This window comes from Pipistrellus kuhlii, unplaced genomic scaffold (assembly GCF_014108245.1).
Source record: "Pipistrellus kuhlii isolate mPipKuh1 unplaced genomic scaffold, mPipKuh1.p scaffold_m20_p_5, whole genome shotgun sequence".
NCBI lineage: Eukaryota > Metazoa > Chordata > Mammalia > Chiroptera > Vespertilionidae > Pipistrellus > Pipistrellus kuhlii.
Genome location: NW_023425551.1, coordinates 7,466,504 through 7,484,292, shown reverse-complemented (window position 1 = coordinate 7,484,292; position 17,789 = coordinate 7,466,504). Strand labels below are relative to the sequence as shown.

Sequence of the window (17,789 nt, the reverse complement as noted above, 5' to 3'; positions counted from 1 at the left end):
ATTAAGAGTATTACACATTGTTTCTAGAATAAGTTGCTTGAAAAGCAATAGGAAGTTCAATGAACTTTCAAAGGACAAAATTAGATTTGGAGCTAAAAAGGAAATAAAATACCTTCCCAATACTACTCAAGCTAAAGTTTAGTTGTCATCTTAAAAGTCATGTATGTAAGACACAATAATTTCCCTGAAAACAGGAATTAGCAAGCAGATCTAAAAATTTTATTTATTAATGAGGAAGGGAGGGAAGGAGGGAGAGGGAGACTGATTCTTGTATGTGCTCTGACAGGATATCAAACATACAACCTCGAGGATGAGTTTTTCTTACAAAAGCCTTTCTATGCCCAAATGATATGGTTACTGTTAGTGTTCTCCATCCTGACTTGTAAAAAGGGTCTACAACTATCCTTAAACATTCCCAAAGACAATATCATTGGAAATTCAAATGTGAGCTTGGTAACTTCTAACTTTGACCAGGGTTCTATTCTCCATCCTGGGCTGTGTTCCTGGATTGGCGAACCCGCCTTGGCTCACAGTCAGACTGAAGCCCACCCCTTCTTGATTGGGTCCTAAAACGATTAGCAGACCTAAGTGTAGGACTCACAGTTCTGCTTCCCATCTGCAGGTACTGTGTGTTCCGTAGACCTGGACTTGCCATCTAACTCCCCTCACCTCTATCCTTGCCTGGGAGGCAGGTTCCATCCTACTTTACGGTCCCAAATTCTCTCCCTCTGGAGCACAGCAGAAAGGTGCCTCATCAGGTAGGCTGAAAAATCAGGAAAACTGAATAATTCTCTCTCTTGTGGAATGTGACTATAGGCCTGGATTGTGGGAAGAGCTATCAATGATTTAGAATGGACTAGCCCTGTGGCATTTGGCACCTGACATGATGCCCAGACAATGGGCTAATCCCTTGGACAAAGGGAAGAAAGGTCCCGGAACCACAGGGGCTGACTCCTTTGAGCACAGTAGGCCAGTTCCTCTCAACACATCCCTTGTTTGGGGTCACTGTTCCATGAGCAGCTGAGGGGAGAAACCCTTTCTCTTCCCTCGTGTGAATAAAAGAAAACTGTCCAACAAGGAAGAATGCACCATCTGCTCAGAGCCACGCCCAGAGCCCTCCATCCTCTGGCAATCGGACACTGGGGCAGCCATTTCTAGCAATGCTCCATTCTCCAGGGGTCGCCTGCCTGAGTCCCTGGACATTCCAAGGCAGTCACAGTAGGGTTAATTACTCTTCCAAGTCACTTCCGGTAGGTCTATGCTTTTGAGCTTGAAACCAATGGAGCTAAATTATTGTTTCATCTGTGAAAGGGATATGTTTTAAAAATGGATGCATACTGTTGAGAGAGAGAGAAAGAGAGAGAGAGAGAGAGAGAGAGAGACCCCTTCCCCTGCATAATTACTCTCAGTGGTGAAAAACACAGAGACCAAATGAAAACCCAACTCCTGAGAGATCTGTCCTAAAATCAGACAACAAAAAATCCTCCTGAAAACCTTCAACTTTATAAGCACCTTCTGAAGGACACATTTAATTTCTTATGACAGCAAAGAGCATGCCAGTGGGCCTAAAGGGCATTCCCCAGGAGTGCCCTGACAGTGCCAGCCACGGGCACGCCTTCAGCTGCCAGGAAAGTGGCGCCCAGCGCGGGCCAGATCTGCTCTCAGGGCCGCGCTGCTGACACCATCTCCAGAAATGCTGAGGCTGCAGAGGCCACGCCACTGACTCCCGTCCCTTTTCCATTTGTTTTTTTTTTCAGTGCAGTCAAATGGCAAGGCTTGTCCTTGCTGGCTAATTGCAATGGTGTCATTGTCCAAAATTACTGAATTTTCAGGGCCATTTTCTTTGAAAAGGAAGGAAATTAACATGAAAAAGGGATATTCCTGGACTGCGCCATTAACACCATAGTCACGTAAGAATGTAAGCGGTGTCCCTGGAGAGCGTGGGTCTCCCGTTCCCAGACAAAAATCAGTGACAGATGATAAATGGACCAGGCGGATTCCTAGACAAAGGTGTGGCTTGCCTTGGGGCCAGGGCATGTCAAGAAGTGCCCTAACACTGGAGCCCACAACCCACCTAGGCCATTACTTCTCCCCAACAAAAGAGGGTAATTACTGAAACCAAATCACAGTGCGGTCTCCAGGGAAGTATTTGGGGAAAAAGAGGAGGAGGAAGTTGGAGCCTTTTCTCCTGGAGGCTTGTGATGATGTTAATAAGATGTCTAGTGTGGAACATTCTGGCTGATATCAAGTTTTCTATAAGTCTGAAATTCTTCTGAATGCTATCTTGGCACAAAAGGCAAAACCAAATCAAACCATCAAAAAAATATCCACCACAGTAGCCCCAATCCTAGAGGGGAATGCGATTCTAGGGTGTTTGAGGCTCAACACAGCTTTCTATACAAGCTGGAAATTCCTTCAAAGGCTTTTGTTGTCTCTTTAAAAGTCATATGAATTGTCTGTTCTCCATGATATGACCGGTAGAGACATAACCCATTTGTTAAATAGAAACTGCCAATCTTGTGTTTTCTTTATTTGGAATTAAAAAAAAAAAATCAACAGACAGCACATAATGTTTGGATCTTATTATGGTATGCCAGCTATGTATTATTCCAAAATACTTTCACAGAAATCTTGTTGCAATTGTGAGGCAAAACACCAAGTATTATTTCCTACTTTCCCATTTCTCTTGTTCCTGGTGTAATACGAACATGAACAGTTGACTTCACATGGTTTTACTTCTTGAGTCTCTGACAATGGTTAAAGGAGTATTGGGGGTGGAGGTGGAAGTGCAGGAAATGTAAAAGAACAATTCTGGAATTTCCTGATTTTCCTACAGTGCAAGTCATTTATCAGAACACAACTAATTTAACTGACTATAATTAGGTTCACTGGCCATGGTGCCTCCTTAAGCATTTTGACTAAGTATTTTGAAACCATAAATTTATACTGATACTGGGTATGGAAGTGATTTTTCAGAAATCCATTCTACTTCTAGTATATTCCCATGGGGAAGGCCCTCAGCAGTGTCTACTTCTTCCAGCAAATGATAACCAAGAACTACAGCTCAGATCTTATGCACAAGCCTCTGATCAGATTGATGGGTGTTGCCACACCAAATTGGGAAGGTTTAAGAGAAGGGTCTCTGAAGTCAGATGCCCAAACTTGAATCCTAGCACCAGTTAAGGAGTCATAAGCATGTCACTTGACCTTTTAAAGCTGCAGTTTCCTTATGTGTGGATGTTACAAACAGGTCTCCTCTCCCAGAGGGCTACTGTGAAGGTTAAATTAGTAGCTCTAAGGACTAAACCCAGCATATATCCTGTTTCTCTGAAAATAAGACAGCGTCTTATATTAATTTTTGCTCCCAAAGATGCGCTAGGTCTTATTTTCAAGGGATGTCTTATTTTTCCATGAAGAAGAATACAGTACACATTAATTGTTAAATGAAAATAAAGGAAATTTATTACCTGTATACAGTATGGTAGTACGGTAGTTGTCAACACAAACCAGACAAACTGTGAATCCTAAAGTATCAAGAATTTACTCATTTATTCAAATGATAATCATGTCATCATCTTCTGGAATATCATCATAACAATCCAATTCCTGAATTTCCTGGTGAATTTCTTGTGACTCCATTTCTTTCAGAATCAGTGGACCAAATCTCTCATGTTTAGCAATAGCACTGTCATTTTTAAATGAGTACTTCTTGTCAAGGTAGCCTGCTCGCAGTGCATTTGCAATGCAACTGTCAGTGATTTTCTCCCATGAATTCTTCACCCAAGTCACAACTTTTTGCAGTTTAGGTTTCACAAAGTTTCTGAGACAGAGCCTAGGGGGGGGCCTTATTTTCAGGGGGATGCCTTATATTTCACTCAGAAGGAAACCTGTAAGTAGGTCTTATTTTCGGAGGATGTTTTATTTTCGGGGAAACACGGTAGTATATAGTTGAATGCTTAGTCGCAGGCACCTTCTACATTATTTATAGTGTTTTCTCTATTATAGAGTCCTAAAATTTTATGTAAATCAAGTCCTTCTTTCAATGCAGTCAGGATGTTTATAGATAGAGGAATCTTCCTGTGAATCTTCTTGCAGTGTGAACAAATCCACATTTTTAAATATGTCTGCCAAAACTGAGCTACATGCAATGTGATTTATTAAAAGTGGACTGAGCATTTTTAATTACAAGACTACGCTATACAATAGGGGATTCTATAATACAAAGATAAATAAAATGCAATTCCTTGCTCAAGGAACCCCTTATCTGGTAGAGAAGCTAATATAACGATCTCAACCTGAGATTGGTGCTCTACTGAAGGCTTAGAAAAACAACACGAGCCTTAACTGGTTTGGCTCAGGGGGAATAGCTTCAGCCTGCGGACTGAAGAGTACGGGTTTGATTCCGTCAAGGGCAGTTACTTTGGTTGCAGGCTCCTCCCAGGCCAGGGTCATGGTTGGGGTTTGTGCAGGAGGCAACCAATTGATGTGTCTCTCTCACATCAATGTTTCTCTCTGCCTTACTCTCTCTCTTCCACTCTCCCTAAAAAAACAATGGAAAAATATCCTCAGGTGAGGATTAACACACACACACACACACACACACATACACACACACACACACACACACACACACACACACACAAAACTACAACAACAACATGAGCCCCAGAGCCAATGACTAGAGTTGATGGACCTCAAAGAAGGTTCTAGCATGGATAGAACTGGATCTGCAGGCATTGTGTCATACCAATGTACCTACATTTAAAATATAAGAAAAAAGTATTTAACATTGTTTTACTTACAACATTGAAGAGGATAGGCTGTGAATTCATATTGAAGATCATTATTTTCATTGTTAAAAATCTGTAGTGACTCTGCCACCCTTCCTAGCCCTCTGGTACGGTACCACAACAGATGGAGAGCTTTGAATTCAGAGGTGTGTGTGTGTGTTTTGTTATTGTTTTGTTTTGTTTTTGTCATCACTGCTACCTGGGACCCCAGAGGAATGGTCATTCCTGTTTTCCTGATATTTCAAGAAGATTGACTGGGTCCCAGTTTTCCCCTGGTGGGGAATTTTAGTGTTGTTCCTGGGTCCCTAAAAACCTACTGGAAGAGTCTTGATGGGAACCAGGTGCTTGGCTCCTCAGGATCTTGAGAGACCTTGCTCTCACAGAACCCCTTAAACTCCCCCACTCAGGTCTCTGTGGTATTTGAAAGGGAGAGTCAGTGTCTTAACTTAGCCATCCATAGATAAGTACATTCTTCTAATTGATGCTCGAATCTGAAATATGAGCCATAATGATAATACATGACAAGCAGAATGATAATAACCCCTTCTTGCATGTGTCAGGCTTTTCACATCAATGAGATCAAGTGCATCTTTTGCTTGATCACTGTCAAAGCTGGTGTGGGCACACCGCTTACAGTGCATTTTGCTGCCAGAGGAGTGTGGATGATAAAAAGCATGTGAAGTATATGAACCAAACATTTCAGACAATTGGCCTGGGGATGAACCATTAAAACAGAACTGCAAAACTTAGAGATTACAACTGCAAAACTTCAGCCTATTCACAACGATTACGGCAATCACATTCCAAGGAGGTCCACTCTTGGCAGCGCTTTCAGACACCAATGCCAGAAAACATTATTCTTTTTCAAAACATTATCTGCATATTCAAAAGTTGGAGAGTGTTGAATCTTAAAATCTCTTGGCCCTGGGTTTTAGCAATAAATTAGTGAAATAAATTAGTTAGTGAAGAATGAGCAATAAGTTATTAATAGTTAGTGAATAATATTGAGCGGGATAAACTAAAATTATTCAGCTGTTTTAGCCAAACATGTAATCACAACAGCCATCAAATTCCAGAATTTTAGGAGGTATTCAAACATAAGGTCTCCCCTGTAGCAGCACCTCAGTGGGCACCCCCTCTACCAGGCCCAGGAAATAGTACCATGGGTCCCTGAGACCCAGAGCTAACGCTAGGGACTTCCCTCTAGAGTAGGGGTGTCGAACTCAATCAGAGAAGGGGCCAAAATCTAAAATCCAGCCTAAATCGCGGGCCGAATGGTTTACTGAACAGTCATAAACTGTCATTGTGATGGAAACGCAGCGGAGTGCAGTGATGACAGCGCGTGCGGGCCACATTGCAAGGCCTGGCAGGACGGATTTGGCCCGCGGGCCTTGTGTTTGACACATGTGCTCTAGAGTCATGCCAGCGCCTGTGGCAATGATAGCTTCTGAGGGGCCTCCCACCCTCCCATAGAGCTGGGCAACAGCCCAGGAATGCAGGACCACAAAGCACCATGCCTCCTCCTCCTCCTCCTCCTTCGTGGTGGATGCCTGCATTCCTCAGGAAAGTTCAAACTGACCAGGGAACTGTTTTTTTCTTAATGGATTTTTTTTTTTTTTTAAGAGAGAGGGGAAAGGAGAGAAACATTGATGACAGAGAAACGTCAATCACCTGCCTCCTGCACGCCCCCTACTAGGGATCAAGCTCACAGCTCAGGCATGTGCTCTGACCCGGAATCAAACCGGCCTCCTCTGGGTGCATGGGTCAATGTTCAACCGCTGAGCACACCAGGGCACGACCAGGAACTATTTGAACTCGGTTCACATTTATGTCTAGTTATGGTTTTGGTCCAAAGAAATCTATTCGTTGTTTATTAAGAAACATGTTTATTAAAGAAAGAACTGAAAGTAAAGCGAGGACATAAGACCCATAGTGAAACCTTCTAAAGTCCTTGCATTTTCCTATAGTTATGTTCTGACTTATTTTACTCAAAGGGTTTTTTTTTTTTATCATCATAACATTATTTTATATTCATATTTTACCTAACACTATGTATAGCATAAGCAACTTTCTAGATGAACAGTTTTTTAAACAAATAGCTGTTTAATATTCCTAGTAACTGTAACTTGTTTTACTTAACTGACTCCTTGTCATTGAACGTATTGATTTACTTTTAAAATCATTTATTCTCCAAGTATCTACTACATTCAAGACACTGGATTAAATATTATAAGTACTACACATATATAAATAAACAACTTTTCCCAAAATGCTCTTCAAAACCACAAAAGATGCAAACATATACATGCAACATATATGATATATGCGTGTGTATACTTGCTACGAGCCCTTAGACCACTTAATTCTTTTAAAATATGCTTATATGATTGAAATATTCTAATTTCCTGTTCATGTATTCCTCTTATTGCTCACTTCTGCTCTCCTCGTCTGCTGGATTTGCCCTGGCATGACTAATCAAAAAATCTTTAAAGTACCCACAAAAGAAATTCTCAGCATCATTAAATATTTTATCTTAAAAACATGTTCCAAGTATTAATGACACCTGCACTTGAAACAAAATTGCTCTATATGTAATAGTGGGCTGGTCACCCGGAAAAGGTAATAATTTGTTGGAATTTTCTTTAGGTGGTGGAACCAGGAGAAAGGAGGGGACATCTGGAGCCACAGGGCAGATATAAACCTTTCTTTCTGCCCTGTCTAGCTGTGCGAACCTTGGCATTTTCCTTAAATGTCATAGTGATGCAGTTTCGTACAAAGGAGTTAATATTTACCTGGCAGGGAGGATGTAAGGGTGCAGGAAAAATCTATGTGAGGGCCCAGCACGTACCTGGATACAAAAGACGCTGACTATGTTTATGTCTACAACTAGAGGCCTGGTGCACGAAATTCGTGTGCGGGGTTGGGGGGTCTGGGATGTCCCTCAGCCCAGCCTGCACCCTCTCCAATCTGGGACCCCTCGAGGGATGTCTGACTGCCTGTTTAGGCCAGATCCCATAGTGAGGAAGCCTTCTGACTTTCTAACCATCCCATTCGGTAGCACAAACAACTCAAAAACAGGCTCCATCTTACATTAGAATGGCTTCTTTTTCTCATTCTCGTTTTTCTTTCTCACATTCACTCACATGATAGATGCATTTGTTTGTTTTCCTTCCATCCCTCCCCTCCCCACCAAGGCAAGCTCCATGGAGGAGGAACTTTGTGTGGTTTTTTTTTTTGTCACTGCTATATCCCAACCCATTTCTCACGGAGTTCCTGAACCCAGGATCACTAGTCAATAAATATTTGTCACAGGAATAAATGCACCACAGATGTTCTAGCCAAGAGCCATACATCTCCGATTCTCTTCCCAGCAAGATACACACTCAGACAAAGCTCCTGAGGCATGCACACCAGGCTAACGGTAACATCTCCTCAGAGGTCTTTGTTGCAGCTTATGAAGCAAATGTACCATGTGAGCTACCCCAAGAGTTTACGAAACTCAAGTTTCTCTCCTAATGTTCCCAGGCTATTTTACCAAGACACAGACAACCTCCTTCCTCCAAATTGCAAATGCTTTCATGCACGTGGAAACCTCGGTCTCTTTCCTTACCATACTCATGGGAATTGTTGGTGAAGAGGAGGTAGTCAGAAGCACAGGTCTGGGACTCAATATCCAAATCTCCTAACCTCAGAATCAACTTTTTCCCCTTCGGCACTGTGATTGTCTTCTCACACGTTGTGTGGTTGGGGTAAGTCCGTGGATAATTCTTAGATGTCATGGTGCCACTGTCCAGATAGGACACTATGTGCCCACAGCCGTCACCTGTTAAAGAAAAGGGATTTAAGAAGTAAAATTCGTTGTTCCTGAGAATTGAGAATCCAGTACAATTCCCTAGTTATGTATTTTCTTCCTTCTTTGAAAAAAATTAAGAATAAGATTAAGTTATTACGCTGCAGTATGGATTGTTTCACGTTAGTACATCTCTTGTTTCCCAGGTTAATCTTTGGAACAGTTCATCCAAAGGTTTCGTATTAGAATGGGAAGCCAGTATTAGCAAACACAACATTTTATCGTATTACTTTTTCGAATCATCTATCTATTTGAACTGGTAGAGTGGGCCCTGGGCATTCGCAGATTTTGTGGTTTTGTCTATCAGCAAGCCAATGTCATGTAAAAATCTGCGATGAAGAAAATATTATTATTTACTTCAGAGAGTTACCACGAGGATTAAGGGAGATAACGTATGTAAAACCTGTCATTGACAGAATCTGAGATGTACGCTGAGAGGACTTGAACAGCCTGTCATTTAGCTGGGAACTAGCAATCACTCAACATTCATATCTCACTAATGACAGTTAAGATTGACAGTCCCTGATAAACTCGGGCTGCATCATCAGAGAAAGTCAAGCATCTCCTACACCGAGTGCTGGCCACACACCAGACCTGTGGGAGACACACAAAGCAGCAGTGGCTGCTGCATGGACCCGAGACGAAAATGGGAGACAGTCACATGTGCAAATAACTGTAACACTAGATGCTTTGTGCCATATCAGAGGCTTAAACAAAGTGCTGAGGCAGACGAGAAAGAATCTCTTTTGGTGAAATATCACTAGGTCATTAAAATAACAAATTTTCCTAAGCCTTCTCTGAACAAGAAAGGTCACCAGTTGACCAACAAGCTGCCCTCGTAGGTTAAAGTGACCAAGTTAATCATTCCAACATCCAATGGTGTGCACACGTGGGTGCTGCAAGGCCAATGAGCATGCGCTGCACTCAAACTGCAGAATGCCTGTGGTTAGCACAGCTTCACATAAAACAACAACAACAAGAATTCCTACCCTGAGGGAGGGAGCAGAAGCAGAAATCATGTGGAGAAGGAACTCTGTCAGGCAGCAAAACAAGGGCTCTCCACAGAAGCCCCAACTAGGGTCCAATGGCAGCTAAAGACCAAGCAGCCTTCTCCCTTCTGCTGCCTCTTCCCTAAGCTGGAGGACTCACCTGCGAGTATCCTTCATTCCACTCCGTTCTTGCAGCTCAGACAATCATGGAGGCCCAGGCCAAAAGAAATATCTGGGGGTAGGCCAGGGAACCCCACTTCAGCAGACCAGGTGTAGGGAAAGGATCCACCCATTGTCCAGAAACGCCCACAAGGTTCTGAACAGCCCTGGCCAGGAGGTTGGATTGAGGGAGAGTTGACCTTAAGGAGATGGGGTTGGAGAATACCAGGGAAATGTGGATGGATAACTATGATGAAACTACTCTGCAACCCGGAGATCCGGGCAAAAATGGTGGGATTTTTACTGTAGGCAACAGGGATCCAAAACAACTTTTTGAGAAGAGACTTCATGAGGTATCTGAAAGAGGTATTTGAGAAAGTGGGCTAACCTGGCTGGGCAGCGATAGGAACTAGAACACAGGGAGAATCTGGGTCAGAGAAGCAGTGGTAGGGCTAGAAATGAGCTAGCTAGAAGGGGAAGGAAGAGAAAGAAAATTCATCATAAAAAAAAAATATATGAACAGACTTGAGTTTGTGGTAGGAAAGACAAGAGGAGAAATGAACACCAAAACTTGGAGTCCAGAAATGATTGGAACACTGAGGTTAATATAGACAGAAAGGGAAGCCTGGGGAGCACACAGGTTTGGAGCAAAGGTAAACTGGTTTGTTGAATTGTAGGTGATCGCTGTATTTCTTGGGCTTTCTGGCAGTAAGTACATTACTTTCAGATCTATGCTGATAATTAAATGAAAAATCAAAATAGAGTGAAGCATACAATGGGGAAGCACATAATGCACAGGGTTTTCATTTAAAAAGTGAATTATTTCCTGCTTTAAAAGGCTTTCATTTAAAAAATTGTCCAATTTACAGTTTCTTTTGAAAACTGGAAGACATGGCAACCAAGCCAACAGGCATTCTCAAAGAGCTAGCAATCTGGTGACTGCTCCTTTAAAAAAGACAAACACCCAGCCTTAGGGTGTGTGGCTCAGTTGTTAGGGCAACATCCTGGTTCAATTTCTGGTCCAGGGCATGTGCCTGGGATGCACAGGCTCCATCCCTGGAGGTGAGGCGTTCGAGAGGCAGCCAACTGACGTTGTGCTCTGGCATTGATGTTTCTCTTTCTCTCTCCCTTCCTCTCTCTCTCGTAAATAAAATAAAACGAGAGAGACAGACACCCTAGCTCCCCACCAGGTCCTGGCCACTCGTTTTTGACTTGCCCTGTCCTTGGAGGCATTAATTTCGAGCACTTGAATAGAGCAGCACTAGGGTAACTGGAGTACAAACAAATGATTGTGCATGTAAATCTGCACTAACCCTTCCTAAGCCACCAAGATGCCCGCTGGTAACCATGAAATGCCTTCTCTTCTTGGTACAGTGAAATTCTGCTTCAATAAGAGAAGAGCAGGTGGAAACATTTTCTAGATGACACAACGAAATGATATGTGACTCAACCTACACGTGATTATTGTATTCTAAATTTTAAGTGACATGTTATGACAAAGAAAAATCGTGAGGTGTCACTTCTATTCATTTTACTAGGTGCAATGATGGTATGAAAGTGAACTAAGAAATCGGTGTTTTTAGGGATGCCTACCGAGATAGGTAGGGCTGACATGACTCAATGACATAAGGTCTGTCAGGGTTTGTCTTCAAAAATATACTTCAGCAAAATCGGGAGAGAAGGATAGGAAAACGCTGTAGCTGGATGGTGAAGGTCCCTGAGCTTTGTTCTGTTTTGTTTTTAATTAAAATGAAAACAAATGCAGGCCAGTCTTTAAGGGAAGAGAGACAATCTTGCTTTTGTGATTAGCCTCCACCTGGTGCTGGGAGGGCTGGCGAGCAGCGAGCCACCGTGCTGCGGTGCTAGAGGTGACAGCCACCGTCCGGTGCCACCACCTGCCATCAAAGGGGGGAAGTGGAAGCAGCCCCACAGGAACTCTGCCTGCTCTTCAAAAGTGGCTGCCGCACCATGTTTACCTTTTCCTTCCCGGTAATTTAATTGCCAAAACATATGATGACTAAACCATGTGTCATTTCCTCCTCGCCTTAGACTGCAAGCTCCCCGCTAGGCAGGATTTGAAGAGTCGTCCCTCCAGTGATGGGCTTCAGTCCTGGGGTTCACTCAGAGCCAGAGCGGGTTTGTGAGGCTGACCAACCACATTCCCCACACAACTTACAAATATAAAACTGCAGGGGTGATGTTGAGAATTTAGGGGGGGAAACCAGCAAGTACTTACTCATATAACTTCCCAAGTGACCTCTGTATAAAATTTAAGTATTTTTTTAAAATATATTTTTAATGATTTCAGAGAGGAAGGGAGAGGGAGAGAAACATCAATGATGAGAGAGAATCATTGATTAGTTGCCTCCTGCATAACCCCTACTAGGGATGAAGCCCACAATCCAGACATGTGCCCTTGACCGGAATCAAACTCGGGACCCTTCAGTCCACAGGCTGATGCTCTATCCATTGAGCCAAACCAGCTAGGGCCAAAATTTAAGTATTTTAATTCTAAACATTTGGAAACAACTTAAAATGGAAAAGAACAATCAAACTATGATACCTCCAAGCAATGTCATATGAAGGAAAAGTTAGGCTCATGTTTTAGAAGACGATTTAATTTATTTTTGGAAGTCAGACCTATTGTTACGTGTGATGCTCAAAGAAGTGAAATGGCTTAAAGCCACAGAGTTAGTAGGAGGTGCAGATGTGTATGAACTCATGCTCCAGAGTCCACACGGTTAGCCAGACTAGAAAGGCCCGGTGAGCCAAGTAACAAACTTCGGGTGAGGAGTGGGGTCTCTCTGTCCCTTGATCAGAATCTGGGCAACATCAGGGCTGAAGTGTCAATGCCACGTGGCTTTCTGGATGGGCCCGGACAGGCAGCAGAAAAGGGGGCAAGCTTTTGTAGAAGACTATTTATTTTTATTTTTAAATATTTTATTGATTTTTTTTTTTTTTTTTTACAGAGAGGAAGAGAGAGGGATAGAGAGTTAGAAACATCCATGAGAATCATCTATCAGCTGCCTCTTGTACACCCCCTACTGGGGATGTGCCCGCAACCAAAGTACATGCCCTTGACCGGAATCGAACTTGGGATCTTTTAGTCCGTAGGCCGACGCTCTATCCACTGAGCCAAACTGGTTTCGGCAAAGACTATTTTTAAAACAGAATATAGAATACACACATAGACATGAAGGAAAAAATGTTTACTTCTATGGCCTGGGATCACAAGTAATTTTTATTTTGTTTATACATTTATTTGCTATATTTCCTACAATATGAAACATTATATGTAAATAATTAAAAGTACCCTCCAAAAGTACAAAATTCACCTAATGTTCTTTATAGCATGAAAGGCTACATTCAGCATTAGCCGTATAGACACTAATATACCCAAATTGTCATTAAAAACTCAGTCCACAAGTAGCCAGGGATGTGGTATCATGTAGCTCCCATTTGCAGTTGCTCACAGTCAAAGGGAGAGGTATGTTAACAAGTCATTCCTGACAGTAAAGTGACAGGCCCAAAACCAGAAACACGGGCTCAATAGCTGTTCTCCAAGTGCCCTGAATGAATGAATATGCCTCTGGCTCTCTGTCTTTGCATCAGCTATTTGGGAAGTATGGATATACGAGGTATTTTTAACATAAGTCTAAAACAAATCCTAGATGCTTATCTACGTGAGTCAACCATTTATTTAGTCTACTGTAATTCCACCAAGAAAGCAAAACAATAACTTCCTTAAAAGACTATTTGCTTTTGATAAGAAATCATATCTCATTAACAGAAAAGTGAAATTAAGATATACGAAATACAGACTAAGTTCTGTAATACCACAAAGTATGATATAGAAACACACACACACACACACACACACACACACACACACACAAACACTTCACTGAATTGCACCAGCTTGAAAAGTATGTGGTTGAAGTATGTAAATGAAGAGTGCACAAATACCTTTACGATTAATTATTAACTAGTCCCTAAAATGAGACACCAGCCTTCAACTTTTTTTGTTAAGACCCATATGTAGAGTATAGATTTTTCATCACAACCTAAGAAAGCACACATATATCCCTATGCATAGATAACAAACAAAAAGTCTAGTGTTTAATTCTTTTTATCATATGCAATACACTGTGATATTTCCTATTCTATTTCATTTTTTAATTAAAAGCATGCTGGGTGTGCCAACGGAATTGATTCCATCGCCTATTAATAAGCCTGCAGTTTGGGCAATAGTGCTCTAAAATCTAACACAAGCGAAACCATTTCTGGAGACGTGGTTTCATTACAGTTGTATCCTTGCGCTTCTAATAATCAGCTTACAACAGGTCTCAACACATACCATCATTCACGTGTGGGTGTGAGAAAATGTCTTTCCAGGTCTAAGATCTGAGCTCTTGATGACAATCTTTTCAACCACAATTATTACAGGGCTCTTTGTTCCCTGGTAAGGCGGGCAGCTTTCCCAAGGTAGTCCTACCTTCGTTGTCAGCCACACTCTCTCAGGAACTTCGCTCTTCTCCGTGATGCTTAACTTTTCTTTTCTTTCTTTTTTTTTTTTTACTTTGTGTGTTGGCGGAAAAGAAATGGGAAACCAGGGGCAGGCCTAAGTGGTTGTGTGAAAATAGTCAGACAGAAGTGATAGTAATAAAACCTAAATTTTTCGACATCTTTAGTTTTCCTGAAAGGAAAATGAATAATACTGTGCTGAAAGAAGTTGTAGTCGTAGACCAGAAACACAGGCCAAGTTGTGCAAAAACTGTTTAAGATCTCTTTAACCTTATTCTCGCCACAAAGAGAATAGGGGCTAATGATATGACTAATCATCTAATGAAGATAATACGTTTTGCCTCAGCAGACGGAAGACTTTTAAGAGTAAAATAAAAGGAAACATAAGAGACTTACTGTCCAAAGCCTCTCTGTGAAAGCCCTCATCACAACGTTTCCTATCAGCTAAAAAATGACTTCACAGAGATCAGTGTGAATGTGTGAAAACGGAACACATCGTTTTGAGAGGTCTTATCCACAACTCCCTGCATAATGCTGGCTGTCTCCATCAGTGTATAGAGACATCCATAATTTTATTGCAAACATATTAGAGTACATGCACACCTATTGGAAGCAATCTCAACACCTAGCTTAATGCTATTCTTTAATGTGCTATCAGAAAAAACCAGTGAAAACTCTCAAGTTCTTGGCCACACTCCAGTCTTGTGATTCCGGCTGAGATGGCTGTGGGTGTGGGGGGAAGACGGTTTCTAATTTCATAAGTTATTTCATACACCTGGGAGGGGTCAGCAGCAATGGTTCCCACAATGGGTTCCCGCACGGCCTTGCCCAGCACTGACTCTGAGGCCTTGGGTGAGTCCCTTTCCCTCTCGCCGCTTTAACTCATCATCTGTAATAGAGAGACAACTCACAGGGTCATCATGACATTCAATGAGATCATGATGATCAAGTATTGAGCATAGAGGCTAGCACATAGTAATAATTCAATATATATTTTTATTTTAAAATACTACACATATTAAAGTATCAAGAAACTGCTTTGAATTGGCTGGCTTTATCCAAATTTCATCACCTATTCATTGGTTCTGTGAGCTTCAAAAGTTACGCACGTAGTGTGTATCCATAACTGGGTGTAGCAAAGATGAATGAGTCTGTGTGTAAAGGGCCCTGAGTTGCCTGAAAGGCGGATCAGAATGGATCCTGTGCTGTTTATTGAGAGCCTGCCCATTGCTGAGCCAGCATCAGCTAACGTGGGCACTGTGAACTCCTAAATCCTAACAGGAATTTCACAGGACGTCGAGCCCTCATCTCCAAAAGACAGCTGCGGGTAAGAAAGCTCACAAGATCCTACCTTTTTCTGTTCCACAGGACAGCTCAAAGCCTGGCAGGGCCCATAACGCTCTCTTACGGGTTACAGTTTGCGATATTCCCAGGGGACTCTTTCCTCAATGGGCATCACCAGGGAGTCGTGTTCTGTGGGACACACTGGCCAGTTCCTGGACTAGTCACTCAAAAGTGGGACACACTGAGATTCCATGAGGCTTCTGGGGTGAAAGATTGCACATGGAGAAGTGTCTTTCGGCCTTTAGACTTCTAGGAACAATACTGAAATGGTACTATATGATTCTGATATTCAAAAGAAGACTGCATACAGTTGTTATTAAGTTACAAGTGCTGGTGGGGGGGGGCATTGCAACAAATCTGACACATTGGATGAGAGGAGTTTCATAACTTTACAGATGAAAACTTAAAAAAAAACTTGTTTGAACAGCAAAACAAGTCTAAGACAGCTGATTTATCTCTGTTGAATAGATGCTTAGCACAAGGAAGTTGAAGAAAAGTGGCTGCTGACCTTTCCTAATAATGCCAGGATGTTGATGCAATGTCCAAGCTGCAATTGTGAAGTTGATGATAAATATGGGAGAAATCTTTCCTGTCCCTACAATATGCTATGTTTCCTAATCTTGCTTCCATGTTAAACATGCATATTGCCATTATTCAGATAGTAGAGGCGCAGTGCATGCATTCGTGCACAGGTAAGGGTCACTCGGCCTGGCTGGTGATCCAGGCCTATCAGGGGGCCGGCTGGTGAGGGGGAGGGATCACAGAGGAGGTTGGCCTGCTGGCCCCCCCATTGGGGCCAGTCAAGGGGGAAGGTGCCTAGGAGATTGGCTGTGGAGTGCACTGACCACCAGAGGGCAGCTACTGTGTTGAGTGTCTGCCCCCTGGTGGTCAGTGTGCTCATAGCAACTGGCCAACCTGTTATTCAGGTGGTTTGGTTGTAATGGTCCCTTAGGCTTTTACATATAAGATATATAACTTAATATTGACTTTCTATCTCGAGTCCAAAAAATCCAATATGACCAAGTATAAACAAAGTTAATCTGAGTTTTAAAAGATAAACCTGTAAGCATTTCTCTCTTTCATACACACATATCATTTCAGTTTCACAAATACATTTTTCAAAAAAAAATCAGTAAGAACCAAAAAGTTATTAGAACAGAAAAAAAAATTCATGAAACTGTGAAAGGGCTCTTTCTTACTAATCCTTAGCATTTATCCAAGCACTTACTGTAAAAGGTGACAAATACAAAGCATCCTAAAATTTTTACATTATCTTATTTAATTCAGGATGACTGTATTTGGTAGATAACATTATTAGTTTCATTTTAAAAAAAATATATATATATTATTGATTTTTTTTTTTTTTTTTTTTTTTTTTTACAGAGAGGAAGGGAGAGGGATAGAAAGTTAGAAACATCAATGAGAGAGAAACATCCATTAGCTGCCTCCTGCACACTCCCTACTGGGGATGTGCCTGCAACCAAGGTACATGCCCTTGACCAGAATCGAACCTGGGACCTTTCAGTCCACAAGCTGACGCTCTATCCATTGAGCCAAACCGGTTTCAGCATTAAGTTTCCTTTTTAAAATGATAAAATATTTCATATATATCTGTATATATACACACACATACATAACATACCTATATTCATAAGATATACATATCTCAAACATCCATATATATACTAGTATATATATAGCCCATAGCTTATAAGGCTCAAACTTTCATCATCACATGTCTCTCCCATTTTCTAAGCTGTATGTGTGAAGAAGCTGAGGCTCTGAAAGCTGAGTGACTCAGCCCTGGTGAATGAGCTGGCATATGAACCCAGCCTGTCTGACTCCGTCCATGAACTCTATCACCGTGCTCTAAGGCTGCCACTGTCAGAGTCATCCTTCTCAGAGGTGAGGGTACTGAGGCAGAGAGATTTAAGACACTGCCTGAGTTCACACAATTACTGAAGAGCCCCACGGGTATTAAAACCCACATTACATTTATTTATTTATAGTCCTACTCTTTTTTTCTCAAAATTAACATGAGGAAAGTAGCTAGGTTTAATTTAGTTTCTTATAAAATTTATGATTATGAAAAATTTCATCTCCCTCTTTTTAATTATTTAAGGAAGCACTCTT

General features: G+C 41.8%; 1 protein-coding gene across 2 annotated transcripts in view; it reads right to left on the bottom strand.

Annotated features, from left to right (window-relative positions):
- DCBLD1 (discoidin, CUB and LCCL domain containing 1) overlaps positions 1-17,789 on the bottom strand; it is a 53,464-nt gene that overhangs the window by 25,248 nt on the left and 10,427 nt on the right. For both annotated transcript variants that reach the window (XM_036414755.2, XM_045573039.1), the window contains exon 2: positions 8,401-8,613. In XM_036414755.2, the coding sequence (XP_036270648.2) occupies positions 8,401-8,613 (213 nt within the window). The remainder of the gene's footprint in view (positions 1-8,400; positions 8,614-17,789) is intronic.